The sequence below is a fragment of the Hippocampus guttulatus genome, chromosome 19 (genome assembly GCF_054856545.1).
Source record: "Hippocampus guttulatus isolate MCC_2025c chromosome 19, RoL_Hgut_1.0, whole genome shotgun sequence".
NCBI lineage: Eukaryota > Metazoa > Chordata > Actinopteri > Syngnathiformes > Syngnathidae > Hippocampus > Hippocampus guttulatus.
The window spans coordinates 2,709,989-2,727,477 of NC_141279.1; the positions used below are offsets into that span (position 1 = coordinate 2,709,989).

A 17,489-nucleotide genomic window follows, 5' to 3' on the forward strand; every position below is an offset into this window, starting at 1 on the left:
AAACGGAATATTTAAACGCACATTTGCATGCCGGCTGTCGACCCGCTCCGCACTGTGTGTCCAAGGTAGAAACATTTGATCAATGGGGGCAGGGGGGTTGGAAACGAACAACATCCGTCATAAGAATTTCTCTCTCCATCCATCTGCGCACACAGCTTTGCTCTCTTTAAACACTCTGCGGGGCAGGGAAATATGTGTGCAAATGTGACAGTGATTTACAGTCCCGAGTATGCCGTTGTGACAGTGAGTGAATGCAAAAAGTACGCCATACTTCCTCTGTGACGATAACAATTAATTTAATCCCGCTATTGGGCTTTAGTTTGCATATGTACCAAGCAGTGATGGGGGGGGGGGGGGGGGGGGGGGATTGGCAGTATGTCGTTTTCCCGTAGCATTGGGTTGTTTTTTGTTTTTAACTTCATGATTTTTTGTTGTTGTTAATGTTATTATCAAATAAAGTCTAACATGGATTTTAAAAAATGACATAATGGCCATGCACACCAGTTCTAATGGCTTTGTGACAGGGGTTGTGAAGGCTCTATATAAATAAAGCTGTATTGTATTGTATTCCCTTTAGCACACCACCATCTAGTGGATTCATGGCGCAACCACAGCCAACCACTATTGTAGCTTCTATTCGATGCGCCTTATTAATGCAGTGTGCCCTGTATCTGAAAACCGTTTTACTCAACTCAACTGTATTTATAGAGCACTTTCAAACAGCCATCGCTGTATACAAAGTGCTGTGTTTTAATTAAAATAGGCCATTCATTGAAGGTGCGCCTTATAATCCGAAGCGCCCGATCGTGTAGAAAATACGACCCTTGAATTGCCCCCCAGGACAAATCTCGTGAGGTTAGATGTGGATCCAGGATTTTGGAGCATTTTCTGGAACTTTTCCTCTTCACAACATTTCATTTCTGGGGTAGATCATTCTTAAAGGAAGCACAGTAGACCAGTGGTGTGAAGTATTACCTCACGAAGAAAACTGAAATTACCATAATTGCGTTGGCACACAGCCCAAATAGTCATAAATCCAAATAATCACAATCTCGTATTCTAATCATTTTATGGGTTGGACATGAGGAGTGAGATGGATGAAGTTGCGAGCCAGTTGGTGTATTTTCAATCTTTTTATTTTTTCTTGTATGACAGCTACAGTGGGGAGATATTTGCAGTTGGCTCCCAAGTGAATGTGACACTGAAAATCTCAAAACAAAGTTATCTTGACAGAAGTGTTTTTCTCAACTTTGTGATTTTGGTTGGTGTTGGGCGCGGGGGGGGGGGGGGGGGGGTGAAGTCCTTTTGGAATTATCCTCACGACAGGAAGTGACACAATGCTGGCTAGCAAAGTATTGAGCTGTAAATGCAAATAAAACCAAAGTTCAACGTACTTAATATTGTCACTTTGGGAAAACACAAGCCTCCAGCACACGTCAAAAGCAATTTGACTAAAAACAAATCAAAAAAATATTTCCCCCTCCCAACGCCCCCAAAGCATGTCACACTAACCGGTAGCAGGTGGCTTTGAAAGGAGTCATGCAGCTAACATCTCTACAGGAGATTTATGACAGCAGCCATGAAATATCGCATTGCAGATCAAATGCAAATACATGTTGGGTGCTGGTCGTCATTTCTGATTGTGCAGCAACATGTGCACTTTATGCTCCCAAGAATGTGAAATTTTGACCCAAAACTGGTTTCCCTTGAACTATTACATTTGACATTTCCATTACGTGTACACCCGTCGACAGCATTTCTGCACTCCAGTATATTGCATGTGCAAAAGTAGAACAATTACCCCCCCGAGCAGTGGTTCTTAATCTGCTGGTTGGGTGAATCGGTCTCAGGGGTTCAACGGAGTCGACACACCCGAGTCAACATGTCAATTAGTTATGACACGCTCATTTGGCCATCACTGGCTGCAGATGATCACATGACATTGCTTGTCCAATCGGTGCTGCGGGAAATTTAGTTCGCTTCGTAGTCAACGTTGTAAAATTTCAAAAAAAAAATTGTACTTATGTCTTCAAAGTTTATTTGTTTTTTTTCTGTTCTTAATAAATGCGTTTTTTTATACCTTGAGTTTGTAAAAAGTCATATTTTTGTTTTTCACGAATGAATTGTTTGGTGAATGTGCATACGAACTGGTTGGGTTGGTTACCGCTAGCAAGGTTAAAAATCACTGTTCTCGAGTATCCTGCAAATTCCGAATACTGTACTATACCCCATCCAGTCATCCATCTATTTTCGAAACTGCTTATCCTAATGAGGGCTGGTCGCGGGCTTGCTGGCAGCTGTCTACGGACAGTGGGTGGGGGACACCTTGAACCGGTCGTCAGCCAATCGCAGGGCACACAGAGACGAACATTCACACTCTTTCATTAACTTGCCACGCATGTTTTTGGAATGTGGGAGGAAACTGGAGTACCCGGAGAAAACCCACAGGCATGGGGAGAACATGCAAACGCCACACAGGAAAGCAGGAATCGAACCCTGTACCTCTGCACTATGAGGCCGACGTGCTCACCATTCGACCACCAGGCCGCCCATTATCCCCTATATTCTATCATTTTAAGTAGTGAACGTCGCCCCTTGATTTCAGATTGGAATTCTTTCCCCCCCACACACACACATACACACCAGCACTCAATCTCTTTTTTTTTTTTAAGTATCCTGTGCTAGTTTTATTTTGTATATCAGCGAGCACATATGAAGCATCCAGCTGTTATGATGCTTCAGAACACCCACTGACCTCACCTGTCCTCCCCGAGGGCAATCTAACCACACACACACACACACACACACACACACACACACACACACAATGTGGTCTGTATAATTTAACAGACCAAATATGCATAAGCCAGAGAAAGACATCCTGAATACAAAACCCAATTCTGTCTGTGTGGCAAATATAAACACTGTAATGTGCTAAAAAAATAATAATAATAAAATAAAAAACATATGAAGCAAAAGAGGTTTCTGATTCTGTGGCGTTGACTCTGTGTTTGTTACTTTCAGCAAGCAGGAGGTGGTGGTGGGGGGCGGGGGGGGGGGCAAGCTGTGCAAACCTCTTCAAAAAATAATGAAGCTCCACTCTGATTGATATTCAACCTGACTGCTTACTTAGTGTTCACCTCATTCTGGCTTCATCTCTTACTGACTGCTCACATCAGCCCACATTGATAGGACAGGTGCATGATAGAATTCGTCCACCCAATCTGGATTTAAATTAAAAAAAAAAAAAAAAAAAAAACAGAAGCGACAAATCAAGTCATGTACAGACCATTTCGAAATCATAAAAGCTCAGCTAGATAAAGGACTTGATTTTGATTCACAGTCACAGAGGGATGTTCAGAAAGAAATTCAAAAGCAAACTTTCAGAGAAGCTCGGTTAAACCGTTTCCCTTTTCCCAGCGTGGAATAAACGTCAAAAAGACGCCAAAGTGAGAACAGCCTCTTATTGATTCAGGCTTCAATCCGCAGTCATACCTGCCTTGAGGCGCACGACGTTACAAAGAGTCGTCAAAGAGCCAAAAGCTGCCCCCTCAATGCTTGAACGTCCTTTACTGCATCGGGAGACGACACGTTCACGAGATTTTTTTTTTTTTTTTTTTTTTTGTGAGGCAGACATGTGACCAGTAAAAATTCACGTTGCATGAGGTAAAAATGCTAAACAAGCGCCCCCGCGCTGACAGGTGCGCAGAGATCTGCATTGGTGTTCTGCGTACCGAGGGAAGAATTTGTTTCTAACATGATTCATGCAGCTGATTGATGATTTTTTGTTGCTGTTTTTTGTGCGTGTTGTTATTATTCATCCCTGGTGGAGGCGATTGAGTATAAAGAAGAAAACCAAAAAGAATTTTTTTTTTCCCCCAAGCATAAGTATGAGAAGGAATTGATTCGATATCAAAATCGAGTTGGCCCTCAACGATTCATTTTTTGCTTCTTTCTTTTGTTATTTGGAAAACTATGTACAAGTTGCACGTTTTTTTAATAGCACGACTGGAATAAATTAACTTTTTCATGATATTCCGATTTTTATTATTTTTTTTTTGACGGGCACCTATAGATGGTTGCATTGGCTGCGTATTGTGATTCTGCAATAGAGTGCAAAATTGCAGTATTATGCAGGTCAACTTGAAAAAAAAAAACATTATTAAAAGAAAAAACCAATGTACTTGTGGATTTTTTATCCAACTGTGCTCTGGAGAGCAAAAAAAAAAAGTGCATATTTTTGAAAAGTGTTCTCAAAGTGCAGACTTAACACATGCCCAAGTACATCACAATCACTCTTAAGATAATGAGCTTGATAACACTTGTAGTTACTGTGACCAGCGGTGACACATTACATAATATACACAAAGTAAAGTGCTAAAAAAGACACTTCTGGATACAAGAGGGAGAACAAGCAGGTGGTGACCTCAGGCATTTTTTTTTTTAAAACTGAACGATAAACTTTTCAAAAACACTTTTTTTTTTTTAAAAATACACTGTTTTGTAAACGAGTTAGAATCATATTTCATTTATTAGCGCTTTATATGTACACTTAAAGTGACCTCTCTGACATCACTGTTTGCATATTTAATGGCCTGTTTGTGTGTGTGTGTGTGTGTTTAAATGATTTTGATTGACCGCGTGAATTTGTAATCACTTGGATATCTGATTTACACTGCAGTCGCATCAGCAGTGGTTTGATTCATATCAGATTTGTCAGAGGCATTTTTTTTTTATTTTTCAACCAACACCAATCAGCCCCAATAAATCATGACCCGTGTCACCAAACATTTCCAAACAAACCTTAGAAAACAGGTTCAAGCAAAAGGGACTGTTGCTTTGCGATGCCCCATGCGGTGACACACAGGGCATCTGATTTGTGGAACCGAAATGGATGGGAATAAATCAACGCGGAGCCAACATGGCTGCATACTAATCAATGTATTACCCAAGGGATAACTGTGCTCCCTCACTAATGGCTGGCTGTGTGTGTGTGTGTGTGTGTGTGTGAGTGAGTGCTGAAAGGATGTCCTGCACTTCACGTCAGCTCCTCTCCCATCAGTTTGTATGGATTGTGTTCGCATTGTATTTAATTGCAAAACAGTGGCAGCAATTCGCAGGGATTATTCTGGATGGAAATTGAATCAGAGGACATTTCGCCGACATTACTGGCTCACCGTTGATTGCCTATGTGGACAGTCGCACTGGTCTCTTGTCATTCCATTCATTTGGTACGTACGTGTCGAGAGCATGGGAAGTATTCTATGTCCGGTTTAACCCTTTCACACACCCTGTAACCTGATAACATGATAAACCGTCCACTGTGGTGACCGCTGTGCCTGAAAGGGTGAACAAAGGATTGAAAGGCGAGGAAAAAAAAAAGGGTATTACCTTTTTGTGGACCTCGCCCCAATGTCACAAAACCAGAGGAGATGAAGTTGTGAAGGTCCGCGCCACCGCTGTTCCGCACACCCTCCTTCCCGTAGTGACCTGTTTGGAAACAGAACCATTTACAGGTCATACATACCTGAACCCTTTCACGCACACCGTCCACTGTAGTAACCGCTGTCCCTGAAAGGGTTAAACATTCAATTTGATGATTTATAGAAAGTGCTCGTCATTTGTTGTGTTGCAAGTATTACAGTTGAAATCATTTTGGAATGACAGTTATCCGCTATCGGTGAGGGATTGTGACCGGTCCAAATAGCAAAGAGCTGGGGAAGAAATTAAAATGAAAGATAAAATATGTAACCACCCCCAAAATATATATTAAAAAAAAAAAAAAGGATAAACATTCAAGATGAATTTTCCAATGAAAATGAGGATGGGGGGGGGAAACCCCCCAAATTATTAAAACATGTTTTCAAATGTTTTTTTTTTTCAATCAGTGAATTTGTGGGATCCCCTCATATTTGTATATTCTAGATCCATTTACAAATGATTAAATATTGTACACACCTTAGCGCAATGGATTTCGTTAGCGAATATTTTTAGAATCGATTGTTCCATCGATTCATCGAATAAAACACTAGTCAACACATTTTGACAAAGTTGTTTTGAATCAGACCTGCAAGTAAACTTTTCTAGATTATTTTTTGGCACCGATTCCAAATCTCCCTTTTTTTTCCTCTTGCACAGAAGATTTTAATATTATTATTTTATTTTTTTATTTTTTTTTACCAATTGACATTTTGTCACATCATGTATTGTTTATTTTTTATGCATTGATTAAAAACAACATTTAAGCGATATCACTCGAGAGGAATTGAGGTTGAACTCTGCTTGTGTGGTGTTTTTGTTTTGGATATGTGACACAACTTGCGCATTCATGCACTTAAGCACTTAGCCTACCACCCACTACAGTCCTCAATAAAAACAAAAAGTAGGACTATTAAATCCTCTGACAGAATCAACAAACAACAAGAAAAAAAAAAGTATATGCTGCGCTATATATTTTGCCAAGCTGAATTGCGCGGCATCCAATTCCGAGCAGTTACTGTGACCCACCCGCATCCCTGCGCCGTTTTGAACTCGAACCGTCCCACCGCGGTTCGAACGTAAAGGCTTTCAAATGACAGCCTGCGGTGCTATTTTCCCCCGCGTGGCTCTCGCCGCCTTTCGCGCTTTGTCATCGGAGTCATTGGTAGGTTACCGGCACGGCACGGCACCGCGACGGCAGCCCTTGAATCCGAAAGCCCCCTTCAAACGGAATGCCCCTCATCTCACGATGTGTATTTTCATCTTATTAAGGTGAGGTTGCTTGCTGTGCCTGCGGCAAAAAAAAAAAAAAAAAAAAAAAGGGGGGGGGGCCGCGCGATGAATTCCATATCCTTGCGACAAAGAAAATCACGATTTTTCACCTCAACTATGCCATGAAATTGAGCGTGCAGTGCATGAAGCGGGTGCTCCGCGCTTTCATAGAGTAATACTCCATCTGAATTCTATGCAGGACACCCGCTGCTCTGTAATACCTTAGAGAGAGTAAAAATATGAGTAATAATATATATATATATATTTTTTGTTTTTTGTTTTTTACAAACCTTGGTAGGTGGATTACTATGTGGCTGTCACTGGGGACGTATATGCAACTCCAAGGTCGATTTTTAGCTTTGACAAAGCGATGTGGGAAGACTATCCATGGATTACCGATTTTAGAGCGGATCTGCTGGGATGGACATACGGGCGTGCGCATCACGAATATGAAGTTTTGTATCGTTCACACAGAGGGCCCACCCTGTTGTTGTTTTCCAATGAAGCAAATGCAGGGGAAGTGCTGCTCACGCACACTCGGCGGGCTCAGGTTTCAGCCGGATAATAAGGGCCAATAAATGAGATTGAGGAAAGGAAACAAATTAGTGGAGGCCTCTCAGGGTGCGCACTCTAGTTAGTTTCTACCCCTTGGTGCAGTTCGGTTGGACAGGTGTGAATACAGCAAACTATTCTTGGGTGGACCAAAGCAACCTGCAAGAGATGATGCCGCCATGGTTCCAAACATCCTGTACGGCAGTTTATATAAATATGTCTTCTAATAATAATCTGGCTTGGACCCGTGGTGCAGTGCAGAGGTCGTGGGTTTGATCCCGGCTCCCGCCTTCCTGTGTGGAGTTTGCATGTTCTCCCCGGGCCTGTGTGGGTTTTCTCCGGGTATTCCGGTTTCCTCCCACATTCCAAAAACATGCATGGCAGGCTGATTGAACACTCGAAATTGTCCCTCGAGTGTGAGCGTGGATGGTTGTTCGTCTCTGTGTGCCCTGCGATTGGCTGGCAACCGGTTCAGGGTGTCCCCCCGCCGACTGCCCGAAGACAGCTGGGATAGGCTCCAGCACCCCCCGCGATCCTTGTGAGGATAAAGTGGATCGCAAAATGGATGGATGGATAAATAATAATCTGTCTTCGACAATTTAGTGTGTGCACCAACATTAGCAATAGCATGAGCAGCTAACATGATGAAGTGAGGTGTTATTGATTTGCTTCCGCCACTCTTGCGAATCATTCTGGTGACATGACTGCAACTGGCGTGTTAATAGATTAGACTGCTAACTTAATGGGCGCGTCTTTCGCTTAGCATGTGCGCAGTTTGCACTTGCGTACATACTCAGTCGAGCATTTCCTGCCTGGTTTTGTTTGAACTCTGTTTGGAGAACAATGAGGATAATGTCACAGTTGCAGAGTTGTGCTTTTAAAGTTTCACTCCTCCCTTGTTCAGCCATACAGTGGAACCTCAATTCAGAAACAATACACCGCGTACGTTATTCATCGAACAGAAAATAGTGTTCAGGCCGCTCAAAATGCCCTTTCTAAAGTAGCTCTTCAAGTCTGTTTTCCTAAATTAGCTGCAATTTACCATAGCGCCAGTAAACTTTTTATTCTTGTCATTTATCCGTCCCTCAGACATATTTTGGTACAATACAGTTTTGGAGGGGGGTTTTTTTGTAAGGCCCTTATCAATAGCATGTGATTGTCACCGAGGTGAAAAACAGAAGCACAAACATTGTTGATTATGAATGTGACCAGATGTTTTTTCTGTTTGAAACCTTTTTTTTTTTTAATTTACATAAATGTTGGACTGTACTGGGAATTACTGGGAACGACAATTATTTTATACTGTATTGGGTATATTGAGGTAATAATTTTAATTTAGTCTTGTGATCAATCACAGAAAACAATGACGAGACGGGGTTTCTGGTGACACTTCCAGGTGTGCTTCAATTTTCACTCGAGCATGAACCCAAACTAGAGGCGACAGACGTTTTGTTTTTTTTACAAATTAGCCAATTCAGACCACAGGAAATGGACGACACACATGAAGATACCCACACATGCTGTGGCTTCACACAGGAGCTCTCACGAAGGAGCTTTTATTAAAACTGATCATGCTTTGTTGTTTTTAACATGCAAGTGATGATTGCATTAGCAAGTGGGAGTCGGTGATATCACGGTGATAAACCTGCGCGCAGTATTAATTGCAGGGCGGCTACGGCCACGGGTATGGGTGTTTAAGAGCGCGTTATGATAATTACCTCAGACTGAGGGAGGTTACAGTATCACCCATGTCTGTTGTTTTGTCTCACTCAGCACGATTGTCATGAAACTTTACAAAGGGATGTAACATAGGCCAAGGGCCAGCTAATTATAAACTCAAGGGCAAATCCATTAAGTGGAGGGAAAAATTAAAATTAATAGACTTGGTGCAAGACCTGGACTGTTCAAGTGGCCCCTTTTTATTTTTATGTAAAGGTGAGTGCTGGCCAGGCACCGACTTGCATTAACCTCAGTTGGGAGTCTCAGTCATCATATATTGATCGGTCTATCGGTCAACAATGAGAGAACAGCAATTAGCTCAATGCATTTAAACGACTACGCGACATACTGTATGTTGGTGACTCAAGGCATTAAAAAAAAAAAGGGTTGAAAAGTGCAGCTGATTTATTTTCTTCGAAATGGAAAAAGGGACAACAAAACCACATCAACCTAAAGGTCATATAAGCTGGTGGAGCGAAAAACAAAAAAAACAAAAACTAAAGGTGCAAAGCGATTATCGCGATCACTGATTGTCTCCCAAAAAAAATGACCTTAAAGCTGATAAGTGCAGAAATACTCGAAACAATCTCAAAATATATTGCTACCACTTTTCAAGGCTTTATAAGTAGCTTATGAAGAATGGGCAACCCAAACTATGTATGAGCACTGGGTTGAAAAGTAACGCACACACGCACACACACATGCACACACACATGCACACACACACATACACACGTATATACTGTATACATATATATATATATATATATATAATGAGTGGGACTCACATAGCACCTTGTGGAGCTCCCAATTTTTAATTAATTAATCATGATAATCGCATTTTAACCCTTTCATGCACCCTGTAACCTGATAACATAAGCTGTCCACTGTGGCCTTCATGTGAGCTTTGATCTATTTCGTATTCAACATGTATGGAAGGAGAAAGCAGCCTTCAAACCAGGAAATCACAAAGAGTGGGCCAAAATACCTGACGAGAGGTGTAGAAGCTTCACTGAAAGTGACACAAATCATTAATCCAGAGAATTGCTTCATCATGTTGTACAACAAAATGTTAAGTTTGAGGGTGACATTTTTTTTCTGAAGGTTTCTTTCATCAGTTGGTTTGGAAAAAATAATTCTGTTGAACCACAATTCAAAAGTAATGTCTGACTTTTATTGGTTAATTTTCTTGATATTTGTACTTATTATTACCCTTATTATTTCTTTCATTCACAGGGGAGGTCCCAATAATTTTGTCCACATGTGTCAATGACTTATTTCAAATCGATGTCTGGTACTTGGTACAGTTGAGTAGATGAAGGTCACTGGCCACTGCATGATGAAAAGTGGTGATCATTTTTCTTATAATATCACTTAAATTCTTTTTCTTCTGGCAAAGCCATGAAAAAAAAAACAGCATTCCTTTTTGCAAACTGCTGGATAGGACGATTTGTGTTTGTTTATTTTCTTGAGTACTTGATGAGTAAAATGAGAGTACTTTACACTTCCAGTGCATGCAAACATTTCATCTCTTTGCATATGAGGAAAGAAAAGCAATTGAGAGAAACAAGGGAGACAGGAGGGGGGAAAAAAAGAAGTAAATTGTTGCCTCTGGATCGCGCTAAAATAAATCAAATTCAGTTCAGAGAGCTGACGGCCAAACTGCATTTTCTCAGAGAAGCGATTAGTGTTTATTTTAACTGAAGGCAAAGGTATCTGCTTCTCATTTTCTAGGTCTGGTCCTTGTTGTGGCTGCAGGGTATGCAGCAGTGTTTACACTCAGATCTAAAAAGACATCGAGCCCCCCCCCCCAACCACAGATGCATATATATATATATATATATATATACATATATATATATACTAGCAGCACCTTGAGTGATGCTCTCATATTATACTGTCTGCACGTTTTTTTTTTGCTTCTGGCACAGTGTTTTAAAAAACGTTATGTTGCTCCCAAAAACACATTGAACTTCGCAATGCACCAAGGGTACAATGTCATCACAGGACTCTAATGTGAAAATAAGGCAGCATATGTCATCTCGGCTGAAACGGAGCTCTGGGTTTTTGGAATAACACCGAAGCTGTGCATCATGACGTATTAATGATTTTACAATGAAATCAAGCTAATGCTCTTGAAAGAAGTTAGTGAGCTGGACTTTTTTGTGGGTTTACCTTTTTTGTGGGTCGCTACACTTGACGGTGGCAAAAGGAAAGAAACGCCCAAAGTGTCAACTTAAGTTGAGGGCCTTCACTCTGCCCATCATCAACCTTACTTTTTTCACATGAATGTTTGATGAGCGCAAGTGGGTGCCATATAGCACCTTGTGGAGCTCCCAATTTTTAGACCTTGTTACAGTCATAGCCCTTAATATTGAACCATGTCGGGACTGCTCGATGGTCAAGGCAGCTTGACCCATACAGTTCCAGCCATTCATAGCAACAGATTGATGGATAAATAGATGGATATTGCCTTTCTGGACTATAAGTTTCACCGTAAAATCGTTTTTTTTTAGCAATTTTCGGCGGCGGCCATTTTGACACTTTCTGTTCACTGAAAATGACATCACAGTTGCTCAAGGCCAATCATGGTTCACCTGTTTTCCAAAACTGCACCATGTTTGGTTATTACCTGAGCCCTGAGGAACTGTGATGTCATTTTTAGTCGACAGCAAAAGGGAAAATGGCCGCCTCCTGAGATGGACAAAAATGAGTAAATTTTACTGCTTAACTCATTCCATACATGAAATATTCATCAAAATGACCTATTTGGACAAGTGGGGCTGCATACAACATATTCCTGTCAAGAAAATGTTTGCTTCCCCTTTAATGCGGAGGACTACCAGTTTGATACACACTTGCTCTAATTACCTTTTGTTGTATGTTCTAAGTAATAATTCATGATGTTCATCCATGTTAGGGGTGTCAAACTCATTTTTGGCCCGGGCCACTTTGGCATTACGTCTTTCTTCGGAGGGTCGATATGACCGTGAAACCACAAAAAATGGTCCATTGTCTCATCGACGATTGAAATCAGTCAACTATAATAGTTTGTTCAGTGCGCCCTGGTGCTCAAACCATGTCCGTGACCCCTTCTCTAAATGCTTGCAAGGTCAGATAAAAGACAGTTTATAAGCCCACCCGCGGTCTGACCGGAAAAACTGCATCGAAGCAGCAAAGAAAAGAAGGAAGTGCAAAATGAAAGAATGCAGAATGCATCCACATCCACAACAAGCAGAATGAAAATGCTGGAAGCAGATGTTTGACAGATGGCAATGTGGCAGAAAGAGGACAAGTCTTCATGACGTACACGCCCAAACCAAAATATATTGGAAATAGTGCATGATAGTGAATGTTTCTGTCCTTTGTCGTGATGAGATTTCATCTGCCCTTTATATGGCTTTTTACAAATTCTTCTAAATTTGGTTTCTCAAATGTACGTCAAGTATGGAGTCCAAGAATTTGTCTTAAATAATTCAAAAATGTGAGTGTTGTAAATTTGGCAGTTATAAGCGTTCACGGGTAGGTTGTTGTTGTGAACTTTATTTGAAGAGCGCTTTAAAAACAACCACAGCTGCATACAAAGTGTGGTACACAAAGTTCAAATCAGACGTATCAAAATGAAACACCGTTAGAACACAAAAATAGTACGTGTAATAAAACAGCAAAACAATGCCAAGACTTACTTAGGCTGGGACAAAAGCCAAAGAATTGAAATGTGTTTTAAGCCGAGTTTTGAAAGCCTCACATTTAGTCACAAGGTGGAGCAGCTTGGAGAGGTAAAATGCAGCAGAGACCATTTCCACATTTAAAGACCAATAAAATAATCTTCATTGAACTCTAAAATCTACAGGAAGCCAGTGAAGGGAGACCAGAATTGGAGTTCTGTGCTCCCTCCTACGCGCTCCCGTTAGGAAGCCAGCAGCATCATTTTGGACCAACTGGAGACACTTGAAGGAGGACTGACTGACTCCAAATTAAAATGCATGATAGGAATGCAGCCGAGATGTTACGCAAGAGGCTTGACTTTTGCCTGCTGCTTAATGAAACAAAACAAGGATTAAACGGCACCAATTTTCTGGTCCGATTTAAAATCTCATCAATCGCACGCAAAAGTCATGTTAGCGCTAGTCTGACCAGTCACGCATTGTAACTGCTCATTGCGTACATCTGTTGATCCATTCTCATACAAAAATAATGTAAATGTCAGTCTGTACATTCATGTACACTCTGACGGAGAAATCATGGTCCCGACATCCGGGTCCTTACAGCTTGGCTTGGTCGAAATGACTTTTCACCACACGAACCACCGGTGCTTTTTCCACCTCTGGTTTTAATGCAGATGTTCACCAAATCGACCGATTCACCTGCCATCCACTTTCTGAAGAGTTACATCAAATCGCACATTGTTCGCGACTCCTTCACATGCTGTGTGTATGCGAGGTCACAACTTTCACCCTGTCAAACATCGCGGGGCTGCGTTACTTTGCCAGCCGGTAATTATCCATTGTCGCCGGCTCCCCTTCCCTTCTATGGCGCTCTCCCGCACACTCTCTTGTCTAAATGTGATGATCACAGGATGTTAACATTGGAGATTATGCAGCTGAAAGGTTGAGCACCGTGTGTGGTCTTTGTTGGCGTTTTATATATAAACTAGTGGATGCTTTTGAGAGTTTTAGTGTATTGAAGTGGATAAAAAAATAAAAGGAGGGCTCTTACCGTGGTTGGATTTAGAGGCATGAACAGGAGTGTAGTGGTTCTTGGATGAGGTTCTGACCGGTGTGTTGTCTTTGGACGAGCCGTTCATCGCTGCAAAGTTCTCGCAGTCGTATTGAGAGATGGGAATGGGCCCCTGTTGCCTCAGGATGTCGGCAAGGGCCCTGAGAATTAACAGTCAACAGCAAAATGTTATTCTACTCGAAACGTCTCTTAATGCTGATTTTCAAAATGAGGCAATAATACATCTGATCCCCCCCCCCCCCGCCGCCCTGCACACCAAATAGCGCCTAATTGTCAAGACGACGTCGTGCTATTATGGATAATTTGGGGCTTCTCTGTTTTGCGTGTCTCTTTTTTTTTTTCTTTTTTTTTTTTTAATATCCTGGGAAGATGATGAATGGTGAACCGGCATTGCATGTGTGTGAGCATCTCATCTAATTAGGTTGAATTGGAATATATATATATTTTTTAGAGCGCGCCAGGTGCACATGGAACCCTCGAGAGGGAGCGAGCAAGAGAGGCAGAGGCAAGTTCAAAAAGTGTTTGTTTGCTTTTTTTTTTTTTTCTGCCGTCGCTTTTAAAAGGGAAATCAAACTACTTTTTGCACGGCTGCACCGGCTCAAAGCTCCGGTAGATCAAATATAACATTGGGGGTAACCTTTTACTTTTAAAAGAATATTTCCGCTCCCCTTGCCTTCCCCGCTCTTGATTCAATGTGCAGCGGTGCATGCATGTCACACGACCTTGGTACAACCCCAACATTAACAGTATCCATTATTCACAATCTTAAGACTGTTGGAGTGTTGAATAATGCATACAAACCATTCAATCTTGAGGAATTAATGTGTGTCAGCATTTGTTTCCAGATGTGGGCGCAGTCTGCGGCCCACTCATGTATGATAACTCTCGCATGGAAAAGCCGCAGGAGGGAGCCGGAGCCAGCTGAGGGGATCAAATGTGGTCTCTTGCTATAACCGTCTCCGAGCTCTGCTAAGCGTTCTTGCCGATTGCGCACCTAAACGCACCACGCCGTCGCGTGCGGTCATTCAAGTGGGAAAGGGTCGCCGGGATGAGGTTCAAGGTGTGACATTTGACAGCCGGTTTGCCATTTTTGAATCGGAGAGGATGTGCGAATGCGTAGCCTATTATTGGAAAAGTGGGAAATGAAGCATGATTTTTTTATTTATTTTTTTGGATTGCGGCGTCAAACTCGAGAGCACCCGCGCATGCACACGCATTCAAAGAGAACCGTCTGAGTAATGAGCTTCTTTTGACTGTGTAATTATTTCAGGCTGCCATTCTGACACACTTCTTTTAGGGGAGTGGGGTGGGGTGGGGGGGGGGACATCTGCGAATGGAATCTGATGTCAAAGGCCCACGTCATTTGGCTTGGAATCAGTCAATCAATCCCTTGACAGCCATTTCAAGATTTGATATTTGTTTTTTGAGGGCACACCAAATATCCTTAATTTGTTTCATTGGACTTTATTTCACATAACATTTCACTATTGTTGCACATTTACAATGGCATTGCATTTGTGCCATTGATTTTTTTTTTCTTACAAAATGGGAGCGCATACCATTTATATATCATTTTGGCTCTGGCAAAAAGTACCAAATTTTACCTTGGGAGCCAACACTTACTAGTGAGGGATCAAAATTAATATTCACTGTAATGCCACTTTGGTCATTCTAGCGTCCACTTTGAACTTACTTAACCACTTTTTTTTTTAAACAATGAAAACTTGTGCCAACAAAAATGCTTGAACTATCAACAAGAGGCAGTAAAAGTAAATGGCATAAAGAAATGCCCCCCCCCCCCGGATGGCCACAGTCAGGAGACATTACAGTGACCATGCAATGAATTTGTTATGGTGGTTCTAGCTTGCAGGGAGGTAGAAATGTGCTGGAGCGTACTGAGAGTTGGATGTCATCGAATCTAACCCTGAGCCCTTTTTTTTTTTTTTTTTAAGCTGCAAGAAAACGTCTTATGTCATGTCATGGAATGCAATTTTACACCACTGCGGAGTACAGCCATGATAATGGATTTATGTTAAGTCAAAAATCACTCAATTATAATTGGAGCTTTTTGATTAGACAGCGTTCATGATATTTTTTGCAACGCAATATAGGCTACTTGTAAGTGCTCCTTACCTGTGTATATTCATCTCTTGGGGCGGTTCTGTGGCTTTGTCATAAGCAACTTTTGCGGACACTCCCATCACTATGATGAAGGCTATGATCCCACAGGTGATGTAGACCGCCGTGTTGGTCTGGTCCATGCCCTCAAAAGTCTCCCCCGTCGGTACTGGGGACGGGGCGGCCGTCTGCACCCACACCGGCGTTTGGTAGTTCGTGCAGGCTTTTTGATCCAGTCTGTCTTTCTTGTACTCGCAGCAGAAGCGCAGGTAGCAAGTCCCGCAGCAGTAGCGATGGTCCGTGTTGTTGCATTCGAACATTTTGTCATACTGCCCGCTGACGTCGTAGTAACCCAGGCACGTGTCGTGGTTGCTGGCCGGAGCGGGCTGCGGCGTCTTCGGCTGCGTCGCCACCGTGGGAGCCGCCGTGGCTTTGGGAACCTTCCTGGTCGTCTGTTTGGTTTTTTTCCCACCCGTGGCCGCACTCAGCACGCTCAGTGGATCCAGATAAATGAGAAGTAACAAAAGGTGCCGTTTCCCCATGGTGCGCGGCACAAAACAAGTCTACGATTTTTTTTTTTTTTTTATTTTTTTTTGTCGTCGAGGCAACTCTGATTAAAGCTTCGCAGAAGATTCAGTCCGAGCTAAGTTTCGCCGTCGATCGCTCGGTCCCGCGTGCAGCCTTCATGCTGAATGCAACTCTGGTTAGATTGCCTTCAAGGGCATATCTGGGCTGTCAGAGCTCATGAACTGAACTAAAGTCCGCTGCGGCCCATGATGATGCGCGGGTGGAGGTGGTGGTGGGGGGTGGGGGGGGGGGGGGTCGAGGGGGACAACCACAAATCCAAAGCGGGGAGTCACGTCTCTGGACGCCCGGACTCGAGCGCCCTTCCCGTTGGTTTTGCTTTGATTCGCTGTCCAAGGTGCTGACGACTGAAATTCAGGTTCGTTCTGCTCAAGTCTCGGTTAGACTGGAAACATAAGTAGAGCTCATTTAGTATGATCCCCTACGTCAGCGACACGTCATGCATTTCATTATGGCATTCTTGTATAAATGCAGGCGTCCAACTAACTTGCTGCAGTTGTGGCATTCTTGCAATCTAACACGCACGGGGGTTTTTTTTCCGTGATGCGTTTGAACGTGTCCACGTGGTTGATACTGATATTCTCAAAATATATATAGATATTTTGTAAATGTAGTCACATTGATGAAAACCATTGACTTTACAAGCTGCATATTTATAAAAGGGTGGATGTGGAAAGCCAACCTACCTCTGTTAAAAAGACCTGCTGGGAGTCCTTCTCTGTCTGGGTCCGCGAAAGTAAAGTAGACCATCAGAGCTGTGAAGCAGACCACCTCTCTTTCTCTCTACTTCTCCCGCCCCCCCCCCTTTCTTCCCCCGTCTCTTACATCACTGCGCCTGGCGTCAGAACTCAGTCAAGTGTCGGCAAATTGCACACAACCACCTCATTTAGACCCCCGCCATTCTGCAACAAAACACCACCATCCATTCTAGCAAGCCGGCTTGTTTGCATTGACACATCCAAATTAAATGGCGAGTCAGGTTGTTGACTGTCCACTGAAAAGCCTACTTTGCATTGCACCACATG

The 17,489-nt window shown here is 42.4% G+C and overlaps 1 protein-coding gene across 5 annotated transcripts in view; it reads right to left on the minus strand.

Annotated features, from left to right (window-relative positions):
- The window catches only part of shisa6b (shisa family member 6b), a 63,145-nt gene extending 45,939 nt beyond the window's left edge, over positions 1–17,206 (minus strand). For 3 of the 5 annotated variants that reach the window (XM_086139005.1, XM_086139002.1, XM_086139000.1), the window contains exons 1-4: positions 17,151–17,206; positions 15,895–16,849; positions 13,741–13,901; positions 5,392–5,571 (exon numbers count right to left, since the gene is read on the minus strand). In XM_086139005.1, coding sequence (XP_085995131.1) covers positions 5,392–5,571; positions 13,741–13,901; positions 15,895–16,421 — 868 coding nt within the window. In that variant the 5' untranslated portion in view covers positions 16,422–16,849; positions 17,151–17,206. The remainder of the gene's footprint in view (positions 1–5,391; positions 5,572–13,740; positions 13,902–15,894; positions 16,850–17,150) is intronic. The other 2 variants (XM_086139004.1, XM_086139003.1) reach the window with 1 other exon arrangement.
- Positions 17,207–17,489: the final 283 nt, after the last annotated feature.